At 37.1% G+C, this 25,839-nt stretch overlaps 1 protein-coding gene and 1 long non-coding RNA gene across 2 annotated transcripts; both read right to left on the bottom strand.

Moving 5' to 3' along the window:
• Positions 1-2,161: 2,161 nt before the first annotated feature.
• On the bottom strand, positions 2,162-5,481 carry LOC149838582 (uncharacterized). The gene is made up of 4 exons (XR_016432197.1): positions 5,336-5,481; positions 4,802-4,907; positions 4,649-4,703; positions 2,162-2,436 (listed from the first exon to the last, which is right to left on the bottom strand). It is a non-coding gene; the product is annotated as an uncharacterized LOC149838582 (long non-coding RNA).
• A 2,789-nt stretch (positions 5,482-8,270) lies between these two features.
• Positions 8,271-12,293, bottom strand: LOC149838581 (protein NPGR1-like). The gene is made up of 5 exons (XM_090008273.1): positions 12,096-12,293; positions 11,745-12,003; positions 9,220-10,430; positions 8,931-9,078; positions 8,271-8,581 (listed from the first exon to the last, which is right to left on the bottom strand). Exons 1-5 carry the CDS (start codon positions 12,291-12,293, stop codon positions 8,271-8,273), a joined length of 2,127 nt encoding a protein of 708 aa, XP_089864399.1.
• Between the last annotated feature and the right edge of the window lie 13,546 nt (positions 12,294-25,839).

The following is a 25,839-nucleotide window of genomic DNA, read 5'->3' as shown; positions in this document are numbered from 1 at the left end:
TCAGCTCAATAGTTTCATGTAATTTGATACCTTGAATAGCACCAAATATTAACCTTATATATAGTACCTAGAATATGAGAACTACTATGTGAACTGTGATTGTCATGAATTTTTTATTTTTTCCTTTGAAATCTAACCGTAGATGTTTAGTTTTATAAGGATCAGCTATTGAATCATCTGATTACGATGCAGAAACAAGATTTTTTAAAACTTTAAAATCAATGACTCATAATCTTCATAAATATTCAAAAATCACATTTTCATCGAAAACACACAATCCAACGGTTGATTCCTAGCGAATTTACCATGCCAAACACATCTACATAATTAGATTTGCAAAAAAAAAAGCATTGAAAATGTTCATATTTCTAGTTATCATATATATATATATATATATATATATATATATATATATATATATATATATATATATATATATATATATATATATATATATATATATATGAAACTGAACATTTTAGGCCCTCTTTTCTGGTTCAGTCCCGTTAGAACCCATAGTTTTGAAGTGCTTTAAGATAGATTTGAACCATTAGGTGTGTTTAGCATGCTCTATTTGTGGGAATCAACTTTTGGATCATGTTTCTTCGATGAAAAAATGTATTTTTATGAGCCGGGAAAAATTAATGCCTTCATAGCCATTGATTTTGGATCACCAAGATAAACATGTATAGGTGAGATTCTGGTGATCCAAAAGCCGGTTCCCAATAAAAAAAAACCTATAGATCACATCTATGGTGTTAGATGTGAGAAAAAATACCAAAACCTATGATTTTTGAAGGGGCCTAATGGGGGGCAGAACGAGTGCATTACTCTCTCTGTGTGTATATATATATAGAGAGAGAGAAAACTGAACATATTAGGTTCACTTTTCTCATTCTGCCCTATAGTTTGAAGTGTTTTATGATAGATTTGAACTGTTAGATGTGTTTAACATGCTCAATTTAGTGGGAATAGACTCTTGGATCATATTTTTTTGACAAAAAAATACATTTTTATGAGCCAGAAAAAATTGATTCCTTTATCGCCATTGATTTTGGATCACCATAAAAACCTTTATACAAGTCATATTCTGGTGATCTAAAAGCCAGTTTTCACTAAGCAAAACCTATAGATCACATCTATGGTGTTAGATGTGAGAAAAAATACTAAAAACTGCGATTTTGAGGGGGCAGAACGGGGCAGAACGAGAAAGTAGGCAGAACCAGCGCATTATATATATATATATATATATATATATATATTACTTGAGTGGAGAAACCATATGGAAGACAAACGTCTCAACTTTCAACAAGAACCTAACCCCTGAACAGCTTGATCAAGTCTTTTAGTTAGTTCTATGGATCCAACATCATGCATTTGTTGTGATGAATCACATGAACGTGAGTACCTAAGCATTACCCGATTTGCTGTTGCTCTATATGTCTCTTTTTATATTTCTTGGAATGCTCAGATTTTGACCACTGAAACATAGAGCAACTTAACCAGCGCTGGAAGATCACAGATTCAGCCATCACAAGCTGCAATAAAATTGTGATGGATTCCACATATCCTGATCTAACTAGAACTTTATTTCTTCATATTTGGATGCCAATCCGAAATTTGAGTTGGCTGTCCATGGCCCTTGGCCTTGTCAGTTTACCCCATCTAAGATAAATCCTCACATGGATACAGCCGTGGATACGAGGATATGACCATTTCATGAAGTTTTCAATATGACTAGTATATAAAAGGACATGGAATGAAGGCAAAAATGAAGCATCCTTATGATAATGTGGCCAAGTTTACAAAAAAAACATGGGTAAGGACAAGTCAACAACCTAAACATTGAAACCATCCTTACCATACCCCACCTGAATGATTTCTTTCTCAAAATGAGCCGGGTGTTTGTCAGGTTCTGAAAATAGATGGGGAAGAACAGCCATACATAATTGAAGGCAGTAATTCAAAGTAACTAGACTTCAGATACTAATCTTTTAGTTTTCACCAACCAGAAGCAGTCAACAAGTTCATGACTCATATGCTTCCATTCTCACTCTTGCAGGAGAAGCTAAAATGAAGTCCTTAAAAAAAACAAAAAGAAATCATCTTTCTTCTAAAAGATTCAGTTGAGTTCCAGAGAAGTCTTGTGGAATACCCGCTGTTGCCTATTCCAAAACACTGTACATTTCAATTCTCTTCTGCAACAATACATGTTCAGACACTTCCAACACAGCTTGAAAAAATAAAATTAACTGAATCTTATTTTTGATATAACATACAAACAACAATTAGACAGGCTGTACAAGGCACAAGCAACTAATAAATAACAACTTCATGTTGTAGAAAACTAAATGACAGGCACCTTGTACATTAAAAAACTCAAGAATCACACGTTGCAGAATTCTGAGAAATCAGGAAGAGCCCTTCAACCACATTCTGAAAAGAAAAGCAGTATTCAGGCATAGATGACAAAAATTGCTCAATCCAAATAACGAACACCTGCCCAACAGATCCAGCTTATATAAAATGACTTGTATCATGGTCAAGTTAAATACATTACAAAGATAACAAACATGCGGTTAATATAATCCTTTTCAGTTAAATACATCATGCCAACTCAGACATAACCATTTAAAACAAGCACAATCTTAAAGATATATAATGGGCTACTATATTGACTGGAGAAATGTACCTTATTTAAGGAAACAGGAAACTCATAGAAACATATTTAAAGGTACATAAGCGTAAGCTAGGCAAGTAAAAGAACTGCAAGAGTAAAAGTTCATAGTAGTTATAATAAACAAATTTGATATAACAGGCTTTCATTTTCCTTCTCAGCAATAGGCCAGATGAAACTCCTAATGAAATTTGGAATCTCAATTTGACTGCAACAGGAGATTATATTCAAGTAAAAATATAAACTTCTAAACATATTAGTTGTCTTTATATTCATCCCAGAAGTTCCATATACAATATTTATCACAAATAACAATATGAAATATAATGCGCTTCTGAAACTTCAGTTCATATAATTGAATGAGAACAGACTCATGAAGAAAAAGAATTAGAAGGAACCATTAAATCTTGATCACAACAAACATGAGCATTATTTTTTCTTTTCATGCATGCCAATGCTTTAAGAAAGAAGAGGCAACCTTGCAGATTGGTCTAGGACAAAATCATGCATGGGAATGATAAAAAAGTGAAAGAATCAAAAACATAAGTTCATACACAAAGCCACACATATAGGGAAGGCCCTTAAGGCAATGCCGGCATTGGTAACCAGGCAAAGCAATAGGGAAAAAAGAGTAGATAATAAGAGGTAACTTTAGAAGCATCACAAGAATGGAAGCACGCCAACTGAAAGCAACAGAAGTTGCCATAATAGGCGCCATTAGTCATAGTAATAGAATGAAAAGAATGAAATTAATACACAACTATTTTGATATGCAAAGACTACTTCCGCTATTAACTACCACCTTGATTGTAACAGAGCTTCCTACCAGACAACAAGCATTAACCACCTTTTCACAGGTAAAAAATACAATGTAAGGCTTTGTGGAGCCAAATGAAGCCAGAAAATACCAACAAACTAAAGGAAATGTTTGCTTCTTGGTAGAGTGATTAACATTATGTTCATCATTCAAAAGCTAGGGTGCTAAGGGAATAATGTCGAGAAAGGGGAACACTTAAACTATGGCATATTTTTTACGGGGGAATCATTATGGAATATAACATCGTTAATATAGATACAAACTTTTAAGGAAATTTTCACTCTTCTAAAAGCTTGCTTTTGATGCCGCTTAAATGGCATTAGAAATATAACATGAATAATTAACATAAATACAAGGGAATGCAGCTTGTATTGAGCTTAAGTTTTTAGCTGGTAACAAATTTGGTGCCAAGGCTAGGCTTGCAGAGTCATTAATTACACGAAAAACATACAGGCTACAGCTATTACAGGTTCCCATATTGAAGTGTCATCTTTGACAAAGATGAGGCACATGGGCAGCCTAGATGAAGCTGACACTGCAGCAGTTGCATGTGGGTTGGAATTCTTTTGATCAACATCTATCTCCTACCTAACAATTAACTATGTCCATGATTTCAGGCTCCTTACAGAAGAGAAGACTCGTGATAGAGATTTTGTTATGTATCGGATGCCACATGTTAGTGTCATCTACTAATAGCAATATATGCACCATTCCTCACTCATTCTCCAATTATTATTTAAAAGTCAATCTCTCAATCAAACCAAAATACACTAAACTAAGCCATCAAAACAGTTAAAAGATTGAATCCACACATCCACAACTTATTCTTATGTTGTTCAAATATTTTACAATTAGAACATGTCAATTTCTTCAAATCTAGTCACCATTCTTTTCATTGGATACATCCTCCTAAACATTTCAAGAAAGCTTTATCAGGGAAGGCACCAACTTCCAAATGGCATCAGAAAGCCAACCTTAACCCAGAGATAAAATTTGAGCATGAAGCAGATTCTCACAAAGTCCAAACAATATAGACCAATATTCAATAGTGCAAATACAATAAATCATGTGGTCTATGTGCACCAAGTGCTGCACCTTCTGATAATTGTAACTGTTGCTGATAGAGTATAAATTTAAGGGTACACAAAACTTACATTCATCTAAATTGAGTAACTGTATAACCCAACTGCCTTTTCATCCCATTTGCCACTGAATAAAATTCAACAAGATAAAAAAACGCCAAGTGAGAAGAAAGAAAGGCGCAAATTTGAAACAATTTTCAAGGAAAGGGATAACAAAGTGGATGCCTTGAGAACTGGTTCTCCCCTGCTGTCGGCTCCAGACTGCTTAGCTTGGGCCGCCATCTGTGCACGCGTAGCTCTTCCATACGCAGACTTATCGAATTCCTCTTGCCTGAATTTCATTTCCATCCCACACCAAAAAAGAACCAACACACGCCAAGAAACATAATCCCATCAGAATTACAAAAATCAATTATAGAGATCCACATAGTGAAAGGTAGCATCAATTCCCAAACGAACAAACTTAAAGAAAAGCTACAATACAAAACCAATATCATAGCTGAGGAAAAAAAATACTTAAGAAAAACCTTTAACCTAACCATAGAATGACCAACAAGAAGAATAAGACAGAACTCATCGAGCAACAACCACAATGCTTTTATCTTTCAAAAAAAACATCACCATTCACCAACCAACAGAATAGAAAAGAAAAGGGGAAATTATACGAAAAAATAAAGGAATTGAAGAAAATGAGATAATGGGTTTTCGGGAAATTTAGAAAAAAACAACAGAAGAAAAAGAGGAAGAGAGAGTTGATGCCTTCTCTGGGCGGCCTCTGCTGCTCTTGCTCGAGCTTCTTCAGACAGGTGTCGCTCGGCCTCTGCCTTCTCTTCTCTCGATGCTGATCCAAAACCGAAGCAAGAGAGGCACAGCCCCATCTCCCCTCCCCTCCACTACCACCTTCACCTACATGTAAGATGGGTAGATAGCGAAATGTTATGGATTTAAACGGGTTAGAAATAAATTGATCCAAGTCCAGGTTCGACTGCTGTGCTGGGGCTAAGTCCTCTCCAATCTCGCTTGTTTTCAGACCATAACGGATCCAATAGGGTTAGAGATGTCAATGAACCAGATTTTTCCTGATATCCGATCGAATTCTATTCGTTGAGTTGAATTTGGTAAGCCAAAGCAGTATCCGATTATAATTAAATGCGGATATGGTTTTGATTTTTTTGCTATCCAATCTGAAAAATAACCGAATTTGATGGATATCTGAATCCGTTTACATGTAAAAAAGCAGATCTGGCATGAGCTTGTTGCCATCTGAATCCAAATTTGAATCCGTTTAGCCAACATCTGATTAGGCGAATATGGTATTGGCCACATCAGAACCGTCTACATCCCTAAATAGGGTTTAATCCGATGTCACGAAACTCATTTAACGGGAAATCTTGAAGAGGAGAAATCAAAATATCACGATATATTCATTTTTTTATCTGGAGAACCTTTGGAAACTATCAGCACATACCAAAACTTTCATCACTAATAATGTAAAGAAAAACATTAAAAATATAATACATATAAAAAGTGTTTTTATTATGTTAATATCATGTTAAAATCATGTCTTCAAATGGGTGATATCTGGAAAATATCACGTTTTTTTTTCATGGTTGTATCAGATTTTGAAAGTGTATCTGTTCAATCACGATATTTTCACAAATATCATCGATATTTGAGGTTTAGTTAACGATTTGCTTCATGGTATGGCAGGTCCAAACTCCACACTAATACCTTAAAGAAGTCTAGCTGGGTTGGATCTTGGATTGGACCTGGAGCTGACCCACCTAGACAGCTGTGCGGAGGCCAATGTTTATATTATGGGTGTGATTAGTGAGTTGCATTGCAAAAATGAAGGTGTGGAGAGAGAGAGAGAGAGAGAGAGAGAGAGAGAGAGAGAGAGATCAACATTGCGCAAACAGGTTCAACCAACATTGAACCTGCTGGAAAATACAAGCCAAGAAGCCCAGAAAAGAAAGCAAGATACAAATACAACTGATCGACGATCGTCACCCTGGTTCAGGAGGTGGCGATGGAGGCTGATGACGCTGAAGCTCGGGAAGGTTGATGTGCAGAATGGCATACACGTCTGCCAAGATAAGGTTCATTATTTTATTGAAAACCATCGGAATATGCCGAAAGATGACGTTGTTGTGGGTCGTCCAAACGGCCCACCAGGACGAGAGAAGCCAAGTTCGCCAAATAATCCACCATATGTTGCACTGATGTATAGGTTGAGGACCCCACAGCAAGTAGTTTGCGAACGATTCCTAGCGTACGCTGACCACAGGCTTATTCCAAGTAACCTTAAAGATGTTTTAAAATACAGTGCACTCCCAAAATAGGTGAAATGCAAATTCTTAAGCCACCTCGTACAAGATGAAATCTGATGAATTTGAGGAAGCTGTCAATCTACGCCTGATCGTGTAGGATGAGTCATGCCAGAAAATGAGATCGAAGAGTCGGTCCCTTGCCCCAGATAAGGCTTGCCGAGAATCGGTCCACCCCCGAAGAAAGGAGAGAGAGGTAGCATCCTTTAGCACAAAAAGAGTCGTTCGGAGCAAAGGCGCGTCCTAAGAATTGGGACTGCAAGTCAACAAAGCCATTAATAGAAAGAATTGCAGACCAAGCTTGGATCCATGATCGACGAAGCTTTGACATTGCTTGCTGACTCACGCGAGTGGCCTCAACCAACGATTCCACACCCCCGTATTTAGCAAGAAGAACGCTGACACACATGGACCCATGTTGGTGCGCAAGCCAGCTCTGCTTCACGACGAAAATTATATTCCTCAATCTGGGGTCCTTGATTCCCCCCCCCCCCCCTATAAAGAGGAAGCCTTAGGATATCCCACCCTATCAGATGACGCTTGTTGTTGGAACCACGTCCAGACTACAGGAAGTTGGTCAAAACCCGAGATGGCTTCTTACTAACCCCCACAGGCACCAGGAGCATTAACATAACAAATTCTGGCATAGCATTTAGGACGTGCCTGATGAGAGTTAGTCGAGAGAGAGAGAGCAGATTTTGATGTTTTGAGCTCCAAAGATCAATTATTGTCCATTGAAACGCCCCTTTCTCGATCTTGCAAGCAGTGACAACAGTAACTATCCGCTACGACCTAAAAATCAAGCCACCAATGCACATTGCAGATAGGAAACATTTCTCGGAAATGGATGAAGCAATGGGTTACTTGATTTGCATTTGGCAGCATAGGCTACTTGATTTTAAAATGCATCAAGAAATCACAAAAACACATTCTCCACACGGTGCGCACATGCACACACGTGCATTTATGCACATACAGCAAGCAAGAAATGCATGACACAACTAAGCATGCCTTACCATCTACTGCAGAGGAATAGCATTTGCAGAACAATTCAGTACAGAAAGACACTGATTTGCTAAAAGCTTCTGAGCTGTTAGTATCAAATGTAACAGATACCTCCTATTTGAAATGAATACAGAAATAGGCCTTTACATTGCTCATCCAAATCACTAAAAATTTATATACACGTTCACTCAAGCTTGCCCAATAAGTCGGATGTTGCAGGTTCACAGGGAATCAAATATTATCCATCCTGCAAACTTAGGCCAGACCAGCCTGACGGTTCACAACTGTTGATGGTGCACAAAAGAGCTGGTGCCTTTGTTCTTCTCAAACTATGCTAATTCAAGAAGGATATGCATACATGACTATGCAAAATCTTGAACGGGTGATGACTGATTTAGATCAAATGCTGCCTGGAAGCAGTCTACAGCATTCGATAGTGAGCCTTCCATCTTGGAGATATATCCAAGGTTCAACCACGCTTCATGATTAGTAGGATCTAGACGCAATGCGTTCATTAGAAAGCTCCTAGCAATAGGCAAAGTTTTCTCCCCCAGCTGCCTCAGCACTGCTGCTGCAGAAACCATGCTTGGAACATGATCTGGTTCGATGGTAAGTGCAACTGAGAACGCTATGAGAGCCTCCACATACTGCAGATGAGCTTCAAAAAGCAAACCTGCAACAGGAAAAAAAAAAGAATAACGACTTTGAGAAGAGAGTATTTAAAGATATTCAGATACTAAAACTCCCTATTCTTTTAGTCACCATCTTAGACTACCTAGTAGCAAATGGTGTTGGATCTTGCATGCACATCGTGCATATATATCATACATCAACTATCTCTGAACTTTTTGCTTCTTTCTTACTATTTTTCACTACAAGACTATTTTGGTACTCTTGAAACAATTCATGGTAGAGTAGATAGGAGAAGCAATTTGAGATAAAGAACGATTACAAAGGCTCCTATATAACAGAAATATGATCAAATAGACATGAAAGCAAGCTCCAGAAGGGAAAGCACCAACCTGTTACATGCCAACTGGTAGGAGAATAAGGATCAAAAGACATGGCTTTATCAACACAGGTATTCGCATCACCCCATAACTGGAGTTTTGTATAAATGCATGCTAAATCCTGCCATGCCTCCACTTCTAATCTTTTACTGAGTATTGCCTGTAAAAGATAAAGAAAGCCATTGAAAGACACTAACCTGATCAAGCTTGTGAAAATAAATGAACACTTGGCATTAAAAAAAAAGAAAAAGAAAAGATCGCTTCCTTTCGTAAAGTTATAGTTTAGCACACAAAAGAGTACCTCAGATGCAGAGTTCATAGTTTGAGATCTTTTTTGTCCTTGGATAAAAGCAAGCAGAATGGTGTATGTCTCAATTGCATATGTGGGCTGTCCCTGAGCCATTTGAAGTATGCCCTTCAATCTCAAAAGGCCTATGTGGTCTAATTCTGCAGTCTCATCTAAAGCAAGATCAACTACTGTCTCAGCATCATTGAGCGACTGTCCTGCAGACACAAGAAGGGCCAAGAGCTTCCATCCTCTAACTGAACTTCCAATTGTCATGTCCAAGTAACCTCTCAAACTCTCCAAAGCTGCATTAATGTCCCTAGATACTGCAGCGGCCAAGCCAAGACTAAATGTCACTTCTGGATCCTCTTTCTCGATCATGGAAGCTTGCCTTAACAGTTTTAAAGATCCATTGTGCAAAAACATCCGTTCTTTGTCAGAAACAGAAAGTCTAGCACGTAGTCCATAAGCTACTCCAAGCAGATGATTTGCAACACCCATAAGGTGACCATCTCGATTATTATCAGCCAACTCCACAGCTCTGCATGCAAAGTCTATTCCTTCATTTGAGTTCTTTGAATTTTGGTTACATAATTTTGCTGCTAAAAGCAGTGATGGAAGATAGTAGCACTTCTCGGATCTGCCTAAAGCATTTCTTAATAGGTTCAATGCAACCTCATTTTGGCCATCTGAATAGTAGCAAAGAGCTAGGAGGTACCATCTTTCTGCTCGATGATAGATACCTGGAAGCAATAGTTCAATATGATTTGCTAAAACATCAAAGCGGCCTGATATCGTCAATGCAAATGTGAGATGATTCATGATGTCTGGATCCCATACTATTTCTTGAAGAACCAACTTCTTCATGAGTATCAACAGCAACAAAATTACCTCCTCAATGTTATTCTTTGGGGTAATTGCACCCAATATTTGTAAATGAGGAGGAAGGGGAGTTTCAACACCGCAGTAAAGTAAGATGGCAGCCAAGTCTTTTTGTATGGTAGACAAGTTCTTCAAGTCTAAATTCCAGGGCTTAATCAGAGCACGCCTATAAGCAGCAACAGCTTCTTCAAGACAGCCAGCCTTCTTCCACAATGTAGGAAGCAATTCTAGTGCTTTGTGAAACATCTCTTGTAATTTGCAATCTTCAAAAACTCCAACAGGCATACCATTGGGTAATGCAGATTCCACGGTATCTAGGATAACTTTACATTCCCTAGCAGCCTCTGTCAAATCAAAAACAGAAAATGGATCTGATGTGTACACAGATCATGTTTTGTTCAAAAAGTGCAATCAATTCACCTAAAGAAAAAAAGAGTAAACATGCCAAAGTTTCAAAGAGAAAAAAAGTGACAATCTGATAGCACATCTTCCACATTCCAGGGGCTGACAAATTATTTGCAAACTCTTTTTTTGAGAGAGAAAAAAAAATACATGTATTGACACATCGACAACAATGACAAATTATTTGCAAACTCGCAGTCCCACTTTTATTAATAACAGAAGTCACAGATAAACACCAACTTCTACAAACTTTGCCTTGTTCGTAGAATTGACAAGGTTTATGGGGCCTGCTTTCAGAAAGTTTGACTGCCCATTTTGTTTGAAACAGCTTTCTACTTTTACCAATCATGCTCGTCAATGTACTATGATGGTGGAGGAAAGACTGATTAGCAGACTTGAACTTTTTAAAGAGTTCTAGAGGAAGGCCTGCTGCCTCTAGAACAGCCTTCTCTATAAAATTCCATGTAGTCATGTTGTACTGCTTTAGATAGAAGTAGGTTTGCAGCACTATGGAATGCGAGAGTGATTTATATATGCATTCTCATGAACTTGTCCCGGTGAACAATTATAGATGGTATCTCAGTATCTCACCATGATTTTATTGTCTAGAAGATTATAATGGTCAAGTGGTTAACATGCCCAATTGTCAGTCTAGTGACCTTGACTGCCTTTGTTTTGTCGTTTAGGTGTTAAAAAATAACTGGCATGGAAAAAACATGGCAAATCCTGCAGATGAAATAATGAATTGCAGAAGTGGCAAAATGCACTTAGATTAGCTCATATCAAACAAATGACAAGATTTGTGGATGTTCAAGAAACTCACTCCTTCCATCTGACAATACTAAACAGTGTAGAACAAAATTATTTACTCTGGAATGTTTGATAATAATTTCAATCTTTTATAAAGAATGCAAGATTTGGATGTTTGAAAAACTCACTCCTTCGATCTGACAAGATTAAACGATGTAGGGCAAAACTGTTTGCTCTAAGATGTTCCCCAATAACAATTTCAATCATAAAATAAAACATATGGACTGCATGATTCTTTAATTTCCATTTACATTCGGAGTTCATTTTCAATTCTGAAACTGAAAAAAATGGTATCACTGATCATGCCCCCCTAATAACACACCAAAATAGGGGAGGGAGTGAAGCAACAGAAAAAACTGAGTAATCATGGTGATCAAATTACTAAAACGGTCTTTGAAAAGCATTTGCACAGAGAAAAAAGATCATAAAGAAACTAAGTGCCATACCTTTTGCGAAACCAAGCTGTTCCAGTGATCTTGCTTTAAGTAAGAAAGCTTCAAGCAGGAGACTCACAGAGTGCATTGACATTGCATTGTTCTGCATCTTCTCACCTTTCGAACGAACTTTTTGGCGCCGAGCTTTTTCAGCTATAGATTTAGTCATCTTGGATGTCAAACCTTGTACGTCGATCCCTCGAAACACCTGGAGTGCAGCATCAAAGTTACCCCTCTGATATTCTAAACGTCCCAACAGTGCCCGGGCTTCCTGCATACCAATTCGAGATCAAGTAATGGATATTAAGACAACCATCTATGAAATCATTAAAAGGGAAAATGAAGGATAAGAAAAAAGGGGACCTCATAGTTCAATGAGAGAGCTTCCTTCAGAGTAGTTTCAACCTCTTCAACATGATTATCATCAAACCTGGCTTCCCAATCCACAGTCCTGGAGGAAATGCCACCAGCAGAAAAGTCTCTTGTCGCTAGGGATTCTGGTGACTGAGGAGGCTCCACCTCCTCAAATTTGAATTGCTCGCCAGAGCATGCACACAACATGATGCTTGATTTTTACCTATTTCTCTTAGCTTTCACTGCCAAGATGTATTACCCAAATCAACAGTTTGTGATGCCCCTCTAACCATTTCCAAAGGAAAGCTGCTGCTCAGGGGATCATGCACAAACAATGCCCTGCAAAAGAAACCTTCTTCCTGGTGAAACAAAGACTGATGAAAGCATGGACATTGGACAACCTGTTTTCAAATACTCATTCCAAAAGCAAATTCTATTATGAAGAACCCAAATGCACACTTCAGGAGACCAACATAGGCAAAGACAAATGAAAGCTACAACCGACTCCCAAAATTAAACTGGAAATGCCACTACCCATTAAATTCAAGTTGAATAATTGTATGCATATATACAGTAAACAACCAAAGAAAACCCATTTTTCTCTGAGGTCAAAAGAACCAAAACCAACCTTCAAAGAAGCAACTTGGCAAATGCAAAAGAAACAAGAAACGACAAAGACTTCAAAATGGAACAAGTAGGAACTTGAAGTTGTAGTCGAGCACGCAGAAAAAGAGGAAGAGACAGACGGGAGACATCCGCATTGCCATTTGCTTCTCACATAAATCTTCGCCAACTAAAACCCGATCCGTGTAACCAACAAAACCAAGTTCAAGAAATCGCCACAAAACCGAAGTACTAACAAAACCAAAGCAAGGAAATCACAACCAATACCTCTAAATTCATGTTGGAGGCAGTGGTAAGCAACCTTGGGTTGTCAGCAGAAAAACCAACAAAATCGAAATCTCAAAATCATTACAGTAGTAAGAGAAATAACAAACAAATGGGTGGCAGCAAAAGGCAGGGAGAAGGACAATATTGCAATACAGATGAGAAGAAAAGGACAGGGACACACCACTGAGCGGTGGAATGTCAAGTCCTGGCAATTTGTTCTTGGAGAACTTCGTGTCTTGGGTAATACCAATTGGGCTTTTTTTATTTTTTAACTACATCCCTCCACATTTTCTAATGTTTTCAAATGCAGAGTCTTCCCACCAATGACTCTTCATGTAGAAGATTGGTTGCTTTCAACCGGTTGCATGTGACAGTGTCTCTTTATTTTATGGCTATGCTCAAAGGACAATTATGCCCAATGGTTGTCGGTAAAACTACTAAAACCACAATGTTCTTTCTATATCCTTTTTTTCATCTCTTTTTAGATCGCTGGAAAGCCTGCATGTCAGCAATCCATCTCATGGCTTCTTAAAGCCACATAATAACCAACTTAAGTAAAATAAGAGGGTTTCTTTGTCCATTCTTTTGTCTTCTCTCCACATCTATTTTTTAATTTGGACTAATGAAGTCAGTTATGCGCTTGAAAAACAAGTCTTTGACAGCAATGGTGTTGATTTGGTTCATGTTATTTTTATAGGATTCGGTTATGGTTTCTCTTATAGTAGATCCAATTGGACCCAAATCCGAACCCACTAAGAGCATCTTAAATCAAATCTGGGTTTGATTTAGGGGTGAAGCAAGGAATCCAAACTAGGGTGGGCACAAACTCTAGCGCTGAGAAACAAGATGAACAGCTTACCAACTGGCTCGGCTCGGGTCGGCTCGGCTTGACTCAAAAATTAAGCTCAGTGAGCCAAACTATTAACTAAATTCATTTAGATGAGTGCTATTGGATAAATTCATTTAGGTAAGTGAGCCAAGCACAAACATGGCAAGTTCTGACTCATATAGTTCATTTTACATATTATATATTTATATACTTTTATATTATATATTTATGCATGTATTATATACATAAAAATGCATAATATATATGTTTTTTACATGGATTTAACACATATTTATGTATACATATTTTTATATAAAAATACATTTTTTAGATGACGAGTCACCTTGTGATTGGCTCACAAAGAGCAAGGGTGTAGCCTTAATGAGCAAAGCTCGAACAGTCAACCTCGACTCTTTTACCAACCCTAGCAAACCCTTCCATTGAGAGGATTTTTGGGTTGAGAAAGAGTCAGGCGGGGGAAGAGGCACATAAAAGTTCAAGGAAGGCACTGCCACCTTGATCCTTCTTTCATTGGGTCAGGGTGGGCACTGGCCACCCCTGACCTAAAACCCACCATTAAGGAGTTTTTGGGTCAGGGTGGGCACGTGCCCACCCTAACTACCTCAATGTGGCTCCGCTTGATCCCACCTAGGTCCGAACCAAACTTGACCCGTTGACACTCCTACCTAGTGATATGGGATTTTTAAGAAGTAATCTAAAGTGCCACCTAACTTTTCATGATTTTGCATTAAGCCATCTAACGAATAACTGCCTCATTTCATGGACCGCATGGAAAACTCTCATTACAACTGCTCTGACATGCACTCTCAAGCTGTTTCATGCAATTAAAACTGAAGGTAGGCGGGTTTGAATGCTTGGATCTCTACAAGTGAATTTGTGATCCGAGTATTTGAGCTACAAGTGTCTCTGGCCAAATCCTCCTGTTCTTAGGTGAGATATACAGGCATTTCAATTGAAATATGAATCTCATATTTTCATTTTAAACTTTAGAGCAGATGAGCTTTTTTATTTTCTTCGTTCCACAATGTGGGCCCCAATGCTAGAATTCAATTTACGTTTGAGTTCCGGGCACACTCAAAGAATCTTATGATCTTCATTTGATGTAAGATTCACCCCACAAGTAACTTATTCAAATATATCCAAATACAACAATGAAAAAAACATTTTCCTAAGTCTTTGATTGCTGTAACTTTTGAATGGAAGGAACTTGTGATCTTTTTTTTTATTATAAGGATTTTGTGATTTCATTGGATTAAGTTTCAAGGAAACCCCTGATGTTAACTACCCACTTGTTTATCACTACTCTTTCTCTCTCTCTCTCCCCCGTGTTGGATGGGTAGGAGGACTACGATCCACTAATTATAGGGGTTGGCAAGCTCGAGGTATAGAATGAGATAAAACCTGCACCACTGTCTTGCACAAAGCAGCCTCTTGCAGTCGATTCGCATTTCTTCAGTACCCAAGAAATGGTTCACATAAGCTGATGGAGCTTTACCTGTAGCTAGATATAGATGTTTTAGTCTTTTACAGAACATCATATATATATATATATATATATATATATATATGGAAATGAAAACCTACCAAACCTACTACTATGAAACATTTTATCAGATTTTCTGTGTTTTTTCAAAATTGAAAACCTACCAAACCTACTACTGTGAAACATTTTATCAGATTTTCTGTGTTTTTTCAAAATTCTGATCTTACATATGTATTCAACATGATTGATTTACTACAAACTTGGATCACGTATTTTGGATGAAAAAAAAGAAGCCTAAAAAATGTATAAAAATTGTAGGCAGTTGAGTTTTGAAACCTTATAAAAACTTATCCTTGCATCGGAATCAAATGCTTCAAGAACTGATTCCTATACAAACAAGCATATAGATCACATTATACGGTCAGAATTTTGAAAAAACATCAAAAATCTGATAAAATGTGTCTTAGTTGGTAGGTTTCTTATAATAGATATACACAAAAGGGGTATCATTGGACCCCCTTTCGTCAAACGAAAGTCGGACGTGCGAACTTGCATAGTTGTGCATCCTTTTTTTGAAAAAACAAGTTTTAGCCACGGTTTTGAACCACCGCTAAAACTAATTTTTTGCCCAAGTCTTTAGCAGCAGTTTTGACCGCAGCTAAAAAACTGTCTAAAATATACACCCTAATATATATATATATATATATATATATTTAGGCCTCCTTTTTCATTAGGTCTGGACCCAAATGTCCAATTAATACATGGATCCAGGTATAGTTTGTAAAATTTTATACCAGACCTGGGCCCGCCCCGAGTTCCGATTAAGACCCACAATTTTTCAATGTAAAATAATAACAAATATTATTTTACCGGATATGGTCTGGGTTTGGTTCATGTTGAGTATGTATGCTTTCTCTTATAGTAGACCCAATTAGACCGGATCTAAACCCGATACCATATCAAAAAATTGGGCCGAAGTCTGGTTCTACCTTGGTCCAAACCAAACCCGACCAGTACACCCCTAATTGCACCCTACCAATTTCAAGTCCAAGTGACATCAGAATAGTCCAAAAAATTGCTAGAGTGATTCTTACTAACATGGCATAATCTGTTGGGGCACTGCCGTGAGTGACCCAGTTCACGATGAAGTTTGTTATTGGTCATAAAAAAAATTAATCTAACATTTTCAGCACCCTCGTACATATGTACATTTCGGATCTTCTGATAGTTTTTAACAATTTATGTCAAGAAGTGGGTCAGGATTGATTCTGAGGTAGGCATTATTGAATCCAAACTAATTAGATGTTGCATAATTTGATTCGGAAACATCTGGGAAAAGCGGTTACTGAATCCTGAAGTTAGCTAATTGGATACACTTTATATGAGTAGGGTGCAACGTAGAACTCACAAAGAGTTCGACACTACATAAAGGAAAACAAAACTTTTAGCGGCAGTTGAGATCGTCGTTAAAGCTCTTTTTTTTCGCCCAGGCTTTAGGGCCTTTTTTTTTAAGTACACTTAGCGTGTGTTTGCACGTCCGACTGGTGTTCGATCTTTTTGTTTCGGACGATACTCCCTCTCTCACTTTATATTATCGAATTCATATTTGAACGTAGCGAACCCGAAATTAATTATTAATTGGATGTTATATCCTCCACCAATTTGACTAAACAGACTAGGGTTCAGTGAGACGTTCAACCCAAATCTGATCCATTGACATTGAGGAAGATGAAAAGAGAAAAAGGGCATTTTCGTGGCTCTCAAAGATTTGAGGGTTCATTAGTAATTTAGCATTTCAAAAAAATTGCAAATTGCACAGGGAGGTTTTTGACTCCACACTGGACTCCCTTTCTGTCTCGAGAAAGGCGCCCGTTCGTTTATGGATAGTGCCCAGTCCCCTCCCAGACCATGATCAGGTTCCCCGCTTTTCTGTAACTAGGGGCGGGTCGGGTTTGGTTCGGACCCAGGTAGAACTATACTTGGGTCAGATTTCCGGGTATGGTCTCAGGTTCAGACCTGGGTATAATCGGGTTGATTATAAGAAAAACCATACTTGAACCCCATGAGAACTACATGAACTAAACCCGAACCATACCCAGTGAAACCATATTTTTTATTATTTTTACATTGAAAAATTACAGGTCTTAATCGGAACTTGGGTCGGGTCTGGGTCTGGTATAAAACTTCACAAACTATACACAGGTCCATGTATTAATTGGACCTTCAGGTCCGGACCCGAGTTTTAATTGGGTCTTCTTATTTATCACCATACCGGGACCCTATAGGGTTTGGTTCGGGTTGGGTATGGGTAAACCAGGCCCATTGACACCCCTATATGTAACCTATTGGGTTAAGTTATCAGGTTCAGGTTCGGATATGAACACCCCAAAGGTCCACACTCCATGTCATGTCAGACCTAGAAGGGGCTTACCGGGTTAACAACATCAACCCCAATTGGATATTACATTGGAACCAGATCCATTGACAATTACTATGTTTTTAGTATGGCCATTTAGTAAAGAGACAGCCCGCTTAAGCTCTTATTTCAAACTGGCTCTTACTACCTCACATTAGTTTCAAAATAATATTTAAAATATTTGTGAGTTGTTTTTAAATTTGATTTGAGATGGTTTGTAAATATCAAAAAAAAAAAAAATTGTAGCTCCATCTTTTTGTCTTTTTAGTGATTGTCATGTTGACTTTGTTGTCTTTTTCATAAGCCCTATTTCATAAGTATGATTTGAAAACTTAGTTAAATTGGTTTTTGAAACATAGGTTAAATTATTTGACAACTTAAAAGTATAAATGTCGTACACAAGAGTGCCAAGAATTCTTGTAGGCTTATATAGGCTATATTTGACACGTGTTCACTTTAATTCTCATGTTTCTTCATGTTTTTTTGTTCTTTTTTTTTTTTTTGCATTGGGTTGCTGAGAAGCATGAGTGCTTTCTTGACCAAACCAGGTTATATGCCCCCCTCCTGCCAACATGAATTTGCGTGTTCTCGGGTCTGAATGAGCGCCATGTATGTAAGCACATGAGGCTCATTTCTCTGTGTGTGTCAGCATCACTTAGCATCGGAGTCTAATGTGTTTGCAAAGACTTAAGTATCCTTTCCCGCCATTAACGTCATAAAACGATGTTTTGAGTAAAGGACAAAAATGCCCTCCCACTAGAAAGGGTTAAAATCATCATCATTTTCGCCCTAAGGAGTAAACTCCTCTGTTTTAACAAGAGTCCCTCGCAATATGTCGCCCTAAACGTTTTAGATCACCCTTTGGCAATGCACCATCTGCTGTAATAGGAGCTCCGATTGACGATGCACCAATTGTCGTCGTCAGCTGTCGGCTGTCGTCGGAGTACCCTTTGTCATCGTTTGCTACCGCCATAGCACCCTTTGTTGTCGTCGTCGTCTATTATCGTCGGAGCACCCTTTATCGTCGTCAGTTCGTGAGAAATAGTTGAACTATCAGAAAAATCAGCATTCTGTCTATTGTTTATCATGATACGAGGGTGCAAACGTCGAACTGAGTACACAGAGAATAGCGATTTACAGTAGAGATAATGATGATAACATCAAACTGAGTAGAGTAACGATTTATAATAGAAATTAGATAAGAGAGTAACGATTTACAGTAGAAATCAAATCAAAGAGTAGCGATTTATAGTAGAAATCAGATAAGAGAGTAGAAATTTAAAGTAGAAATCAAATCAGAGAGCAGCGATTTACAATAGAAATCAGATAAGAGAGTAGCGATTTACAGTAGAAATCAAATAAGAGAGTATCGATTTATAATAAAAATTAAATCAGAGAGTAGCGATTTACAGTAAAAATCATATCAAAGAGTAATGATTTAGAGTAGAAATCAAATCAGAGATTAACAATTTACAGTAGAAATCAAATAAGAGAGTAACAATTTATATTAGAAATCAAATTAGAGAGTAGTGATTTACAGCAGAAATCAGATAAGAGAGTAGCGATTTACAGTAGAAATCAAATCAGAGAGTAGCGATTTACAATAAAAATCAGATAAGAGAGCAACGATTTATAGTAGAAATCAGATCAGAGAGTAGCGATTTACAGTAAAAATCAAATTAGAGAATAGCGATTTATAGTAGAAATCAAATCAGAGAGTAGCGATTTACAGTAGAAATCAGATCAAAGAATAGCGATTTACAGTAGAAATCAAATTAGAGAATAGTGATTTATAGTACAAATCAGATTTTTACTGTAAATTGCTATTCTGTGATTTGATTTCTACTGTAAATCGCTACTCTCTGATCTGATTTCTATTGTAAATCGTTACTCTTTGATTTGATTTTTAGTGTAAATCGCTACTCTATTATCTTATTTTTATTGTAAATCGTTACTCTTATATCTGCTTTTTACTATAAATAGCTTCTCTCTAATTTGATTTCTGTTGTAAATCGCTTTTTTCAACAAAGAGAGAATAAAAAAAACCATGGCCGCTCAGAGAAAAATCTTATTGCTCTTTTCAACAGTTACAAGAGAGAAAGAAAAGAAAGAATTTATACAAGGCAAGAGCGACAACCCTAAACCTAAACAAGTTGGGTCTGATCCATTAGAAATCGAGTTTCAAACATAAGCTCAAAAAAAATTCTTCTGAGGGGCATTGCCCCCCTGGACCCCCGCCCGTGCCGAGGGGATCCCCCGGACCCCCCTTCCTGCAAGGGCAAAAACTTTGAATCTAGCTCCATAACTCATCAGGCAGGAACGAGAAGGCGGCCATGTGTTGTAACACAAGCTAAAAACAAAGGTGAAACGTGCAAATATATTTACAAGGAGCGGGAGGACATTTTCATCCAACACATATCTATCTTATCGGAGGACATTTTCATCAAAAGCGTATCTACCTTTTTATATGTTATTTTATTATAAAGTCATCGTGGGCAACATTGACATATGAATTGTCGCGGGTCCCAAGATATTCCTCCATACACACAGGAACATGCGAATTTGTGTTTCAAGGAGAACACACACCACCCTCCCTTTCTTGCCATACTCATTTTTGCTTTGAAAAATTGTGCAATTTGATTACAAGTGTAGCGATGGTGGTTGGTTAAACGTCTGAACTCCTTAAACTATTGTGGGGAGCGAAAACTAATTGAAATAAAGCAATTGATGTAATGCATCTTGTATCAGTATCACCGTTGGGAATTGAATTTTCAGAATGCCATTATTTTCACACCCAATTTTATTACATTTTAAGATGGGTTTGTGTGGCTAACATTACCTTGTCAAAGCAAATCAATCATGAAGCTGAGAAGTTGAATAGAATTGACGGCACCAACTTCAAGCATTGGCAACAAATTTGGAGATTGCATATGTATTGAAAAATCCATGTCTGATGGTGCCTACCACCCTAAATCTTCATCCTAATGTCAATTCGAATGGAGTTAAGCTTCCATTATCGACATTACTTGAATCATCAAAAATGAAATAGACCATGATGACCACCTATGTCGCAGTCATATTCTCAATTCTCTCACTAACCTACTTTTTTTTTAAGACAAGCTAGGGTTAGGCATACCCTTATATCTCTTAAGCCCCTTGTGGCTAAGAGATTTGAACCTGGCATAGGACCCCGCTTACTACATGGCATGGCAACGATAAATGACTTATGAGAGGCATTTGAGAAGAAGTACAAAACCGAAAACTATGGCAATAATAAATTCCTTGTGACTTCATATTTAGATTTTAAAATCCATGACAATAAGTTGATTCTTGCACAAGTGCATGAACTTCAAATTATCGCTCATAAGATCAAATATAAAGGCATGCAATTAGATGAAAAATTTGAAGCTTTTGTGGTTATTGGCAAGTCAGATAAGTCTTAAAAGGAATATAGGAATACTCTTAAACATCGTAGACAGCCTATAACTTTAGAGGAATTGCTCCAACACACAAGAATTTAAGAAGAAACAAAAATTATGATAAGAAGGAGGATGTGAAAGAGAAAACCTCTAAAGTTCATATAATGGAAAGTAACCTAGACAATAAACCTAAGCATGCTTATTTTAAGTATCCTAATAAGCCTAAAAGGAACCTCAAGTTCAAGAAGGACAAATCAAAAGGTGGATTGTGTTATGTTTGTGACAAGAGATGACTTAGTGAAATATTGCTACCATTACAAGAAAATTAAAAATGGTGCCAAGTCATAAGAAGCAAAGTTTGTTGTCATAATCTCCGAAGTTAACATGTAGGATAGGAAAATGGTTGGTGGGTGGATTCAGGATCCACTAAGCATGTATCCAACATTAAAGTTGTATTCAAGACATGAACTGATAGAAGATGACCATAACTTATTTATAAAAAAATCATCTTCAGCCAAAGTGGTTGGAAAAGAGAGTGTTGACTTGTGCTTCACCTTAAAAAAACACACTCACTTTGAGAGATGTGTCTCATGCACTTGACATTTGAAAGAATTTGGTTTACATATTCTTATTGAATAAAAAAGGTTTTAAACTTGTATTTGAGTTCAATCGGATTTGAACTTTTCAAGAATAAAAAATTTATAGGCAAAGGATATGTCACCAATGAGATATTTAAGCTTAATGTCATGAATGAGAATAATCATTTAGCTTGTATGATGTGTGATCATTTCTTTTTATGGTATGCTAGATGAGGACGTGTATTATGGTTCTATTCGCAATATAATGAAAGATATTTTGTTGTTTGGTAATATTAGTGATTTTAATAACAAGAAATGACAAATATGTGTTCAATATAAATTTGCTAGACATCATTTTCCTAGATTATCTAGATATAATGCACTTTTATATATTGTTCATAATGACATATGTGATCTTAAGAGTAGACTGTCTCATAAAGGTAATAAATATTTTATTACTTTTATAGTTGACTACTTTAGATGTATATATGTATATTTACTAAAAAAGATAAAGCACTTAGTAAATTTATAATTTTAAAAAATAAAATTATAAAACTTTTGAATAAAAAATTATTTACATTAGGAGTGATAGAGAAAGAAAATATATTTCTAATGACTTTATAGAATTTTGTCAATCATAGTATAATTTGCCAAAACAGTGCACCTAGTACACTCAAACAAAATGATGTAGCAGAACCCAACAATAGAATATTATGGAAATGGTTAATGTTTATTCTTAATTTGGGGGCACCATTCGATTTATAGGAGAAAGTTTTTTAACGATATTACATATTAAATAGTATTTTAGATCCAATAATCAAACTTCACCTTATGAACCATAGAAAGAAAAAAAAACATAATTTTAGTTATTTTAGAGTATGGGGTTGCCTTGTGAAAGCTAAAACAATAGATAATTTAAGACCTAAGTTGAGACTTAAGTCTATTACAAGTGTATTTTTGGGATATGTCTTAATAGCAAAGCATATATGCTTTTTAATTTAAAGACAAATGCACTTTTTTAAACCATATATGTAAATTTTTTTGATAATATTATGTTTTCCAAAACTATAATGAATAATGTACAACATATTAATAATGATGATGATTTTATTTAACATAATACAAATATAACCAGTGAAGTATACGTGGAACATAGGAGAAGTAATATACCTAAGGTTGAAAACAGATTTGGACTCAATTTCTTCACATGTTTAATTGAAAATGGTCCTATAACTTATTAAGAAGCTATGTTATCACAGTAAATGCATCATTTTGGAAAGAAACTATTAATGATAAAATAGAATTCATTATGCATAATAATACATAAAAAATTGTTGATTTCTTCTTAGTACTAAACCTATAAGTTATAAATATCTTTTAAGAAAAAAATGGGATCAAATTCAATTATTGAAATGTTTAAAGCATGATTGCTTTCACAAGTTTATAAACAAAATGAAGGCATAGATTTTTTTGACACATATACACTGGTTACCCGCATTACAACAATTAGATTGCTAATTGTTCGTGCTTTCATAGATCATTTAAAAATTCATCAAATTGATGTCAAAACTCCTATGCAATGATATTTACTAATAGTTTTGTAATTAGTGATGTCAATCAATGTATTTATATTAAGATGCATATAATGGTGATGGTGCTATCATTTGTCTTTATGTAGATGATATGTTGATGTTTGGTTCTAGTATAGAGCATATTAAAAAAAAACACAAATTTTTGTCTTCTAATTTATACCTTTGGTTTGGTTTGGATTTGATTGGATTGGGTTAGGTTTGATTGGATTTTGGTCCAAAACCCAACTTTTCTTTTTGCCATGATGATTGTTTCTGAACAGTCATGACCGTTGGAAGTCAAATAGTTATAGAGAGAGTAAAAAAGGTTTAGTTTGTTGGATGAGTTGACTGTTTGAATGGGTTGACAGTTCAGACACTACCCGCGTGTGTCTTGTATGGTAGTATTTGTTAATATGTTTGCCCTGGCTCTGTAATAAAAGATCAATGAATGGACAAATCATATGTTTGCCCTTAGCTTCTTGTTTTCACTATTACTCTCCCATTTCTTTATATTTTTCAATTCTATTTTTTTGCTTTGGGTAGTTGATAATATTGTCTCTTATACGCAGTAGAGGGATAGTGTCAAATTCAAGGCTCATCAAATGCTTGATTGACATAATTATTTACATTTTGAAAGACCGTGCAAGAAGTTGATTAGAAGTGCAGCGGTGGTGGCTGACTGGGAGACATCTAAACACTATTGTGGGGGATAAAAACTAGCTTAAAGAAAATGACCAACGTAACGCGTCTTGTGCCTATCTCACCATTGGGAATTGAATCCTCACAAAACCATCATTTTCACACCCAATTTTACAACACTTCACTTTTTTCTAGACTTGCAAAGAGTTTTGAAAGTGTGAATTCCATACTTACTACTCTAGTGACCTCCGATGGTCATTGTCCAAACAGGGCCTTAATTTGGTTGGTGAAGTCAATTATGACTCACTTGGTTGGCTCAAGATGGAGTAATGCATCAATGAGCCCAATCACCAAAACCCTTTTCCTTTACGGTTGTGTTGAGCACAGGCTGCAAGATCTCATGGTGCATCTTTTTGTTGGAAGATGAGATGGCCATGTTGGTATGTGGCAGATGTGGGTCATGATGTCAAGATCAGGCATCAAGAACTGATGGGGCCAGGATAAGGGTGGTTGTCAAATGGCCCTCTCGACCTACCGTTGAACTTCAAAAGGACTCCCTCTCTCCTTGATACATAACATTGACCCATCTGTTCAAAAAAGTTCCAGGCGTAGACAGGACTTTTTGCTCTCTCTCTCTCTCTCTCTCTCTCTCTCTCTCTCTCTCTCTCTCTCTCTCTCTCTTTGACCCATCTGTTCAAAAAAGTTCCAGGCGTAGACAGGACCTTTTGCTCTCTCTCTCTCTCTCTCTCTCTCTCTCTCTCTCTCTCTCTCTCTCTCTCTCTCCCTTTTCTGGCTTTTCTGTCACTCTTACACTGAGGTGAATCATATCAAACTTTTCTCTTCCCATGCTTGCTTTTAGATTGTCATTATGACTTCATTTTGGGGATACAAAGCAGGTTTTGAAATCAATATATTTGACCAAATTGCAGCTAACCCTTCCTCAAAAAAGGTTGGAGTTTGAGCTCACTACTCTGAATCATGGGAACTAAACCACCATGTCTTTCCCCTTTATTTAGTCATGCAATCATGCTATTGACAGCTATCATGTCTCATTCCAGGAATGCATGATTGAGTAGCAAACACTAAGTCCGGTACGAACCATGTGTGCTGAAACTATGCAACTGTTAAGGGTGACGGTTAACATGAGGGTTAGCACATCCTTTACACTGCAGCCATCACTTTGTCCTTGTTGGGCACTCTCCTCTTTAGATGTGGATAGTGATTAGGATATAGTTATGCGTCATATAGTCACATGGGGCACGTAAGGCTGGGTGGCCGTGTCCTCAACCAGAGTCCGGATCTGGTGCAATTACATGGCACAAATTTTGTGCATTAAGCACTTGATCAGGTGCTTAATGCACAAGTATTTGTGCAATCATATTGCACCTGATCTTTTCACCCTCAACCCAGAGTTTTACCATGCATGGAGATGGGCCCATTATGTGACCCGATTCTCGGTGAGGGTTTTCCTTAATCATAAAAAAAAGTTATTTAAACCCCCAAAAAGCTTCTCAAAGCAATACCATGAACTCATGTTTTCATGATATTTTCACAATAAGGATGTTGGGAGTCTTGAACACGAGATATTTCATTAGACGCCAAGACAAGTGGTGCAATATCTGGACCACCAGTGAACCAGTGGGTTTCATGGTTGCTAGACCTTCCAAGTATGCCATCCTTCAGACCAAGTTGAACCAACTGATGGGACTTCTTTCAGTTAGGTTCTTGAAAGGGAAATACCATCAACATAGGCCATAACATGCATGTATAGTCACATACTACTAGGTAGGGAACCAGGTCGGTTAGCTCAGTGGCCCAAGGGACCCCAGCCGAGCCTGAGATGGATTTGGGTCAAAATCAGCCCTGCCCTGGTAAGGACCAAGCTTGAAACTGATACACCATCTAA

The sequence above is a fragment of the Nuphar pumila genome, chromosome 5 (assembly GCF_984573655.1).
Source record: "Nuphar pumila chromosome 5, dmNupPumi1.hap1.1, whole genome shotgun sequence".
Lineage (NCBI taxonomy): Eukaryota > Viridiplantae > Streptophyta > Magnoliopsida > Nymphaeales > Nymphaeaceae > Nuphar > Nuphar pumila.
Note: the sequence above shows the minus strand (reverse complement) of the source record. Positions and strands in the feature narration are given on the sequence as shown.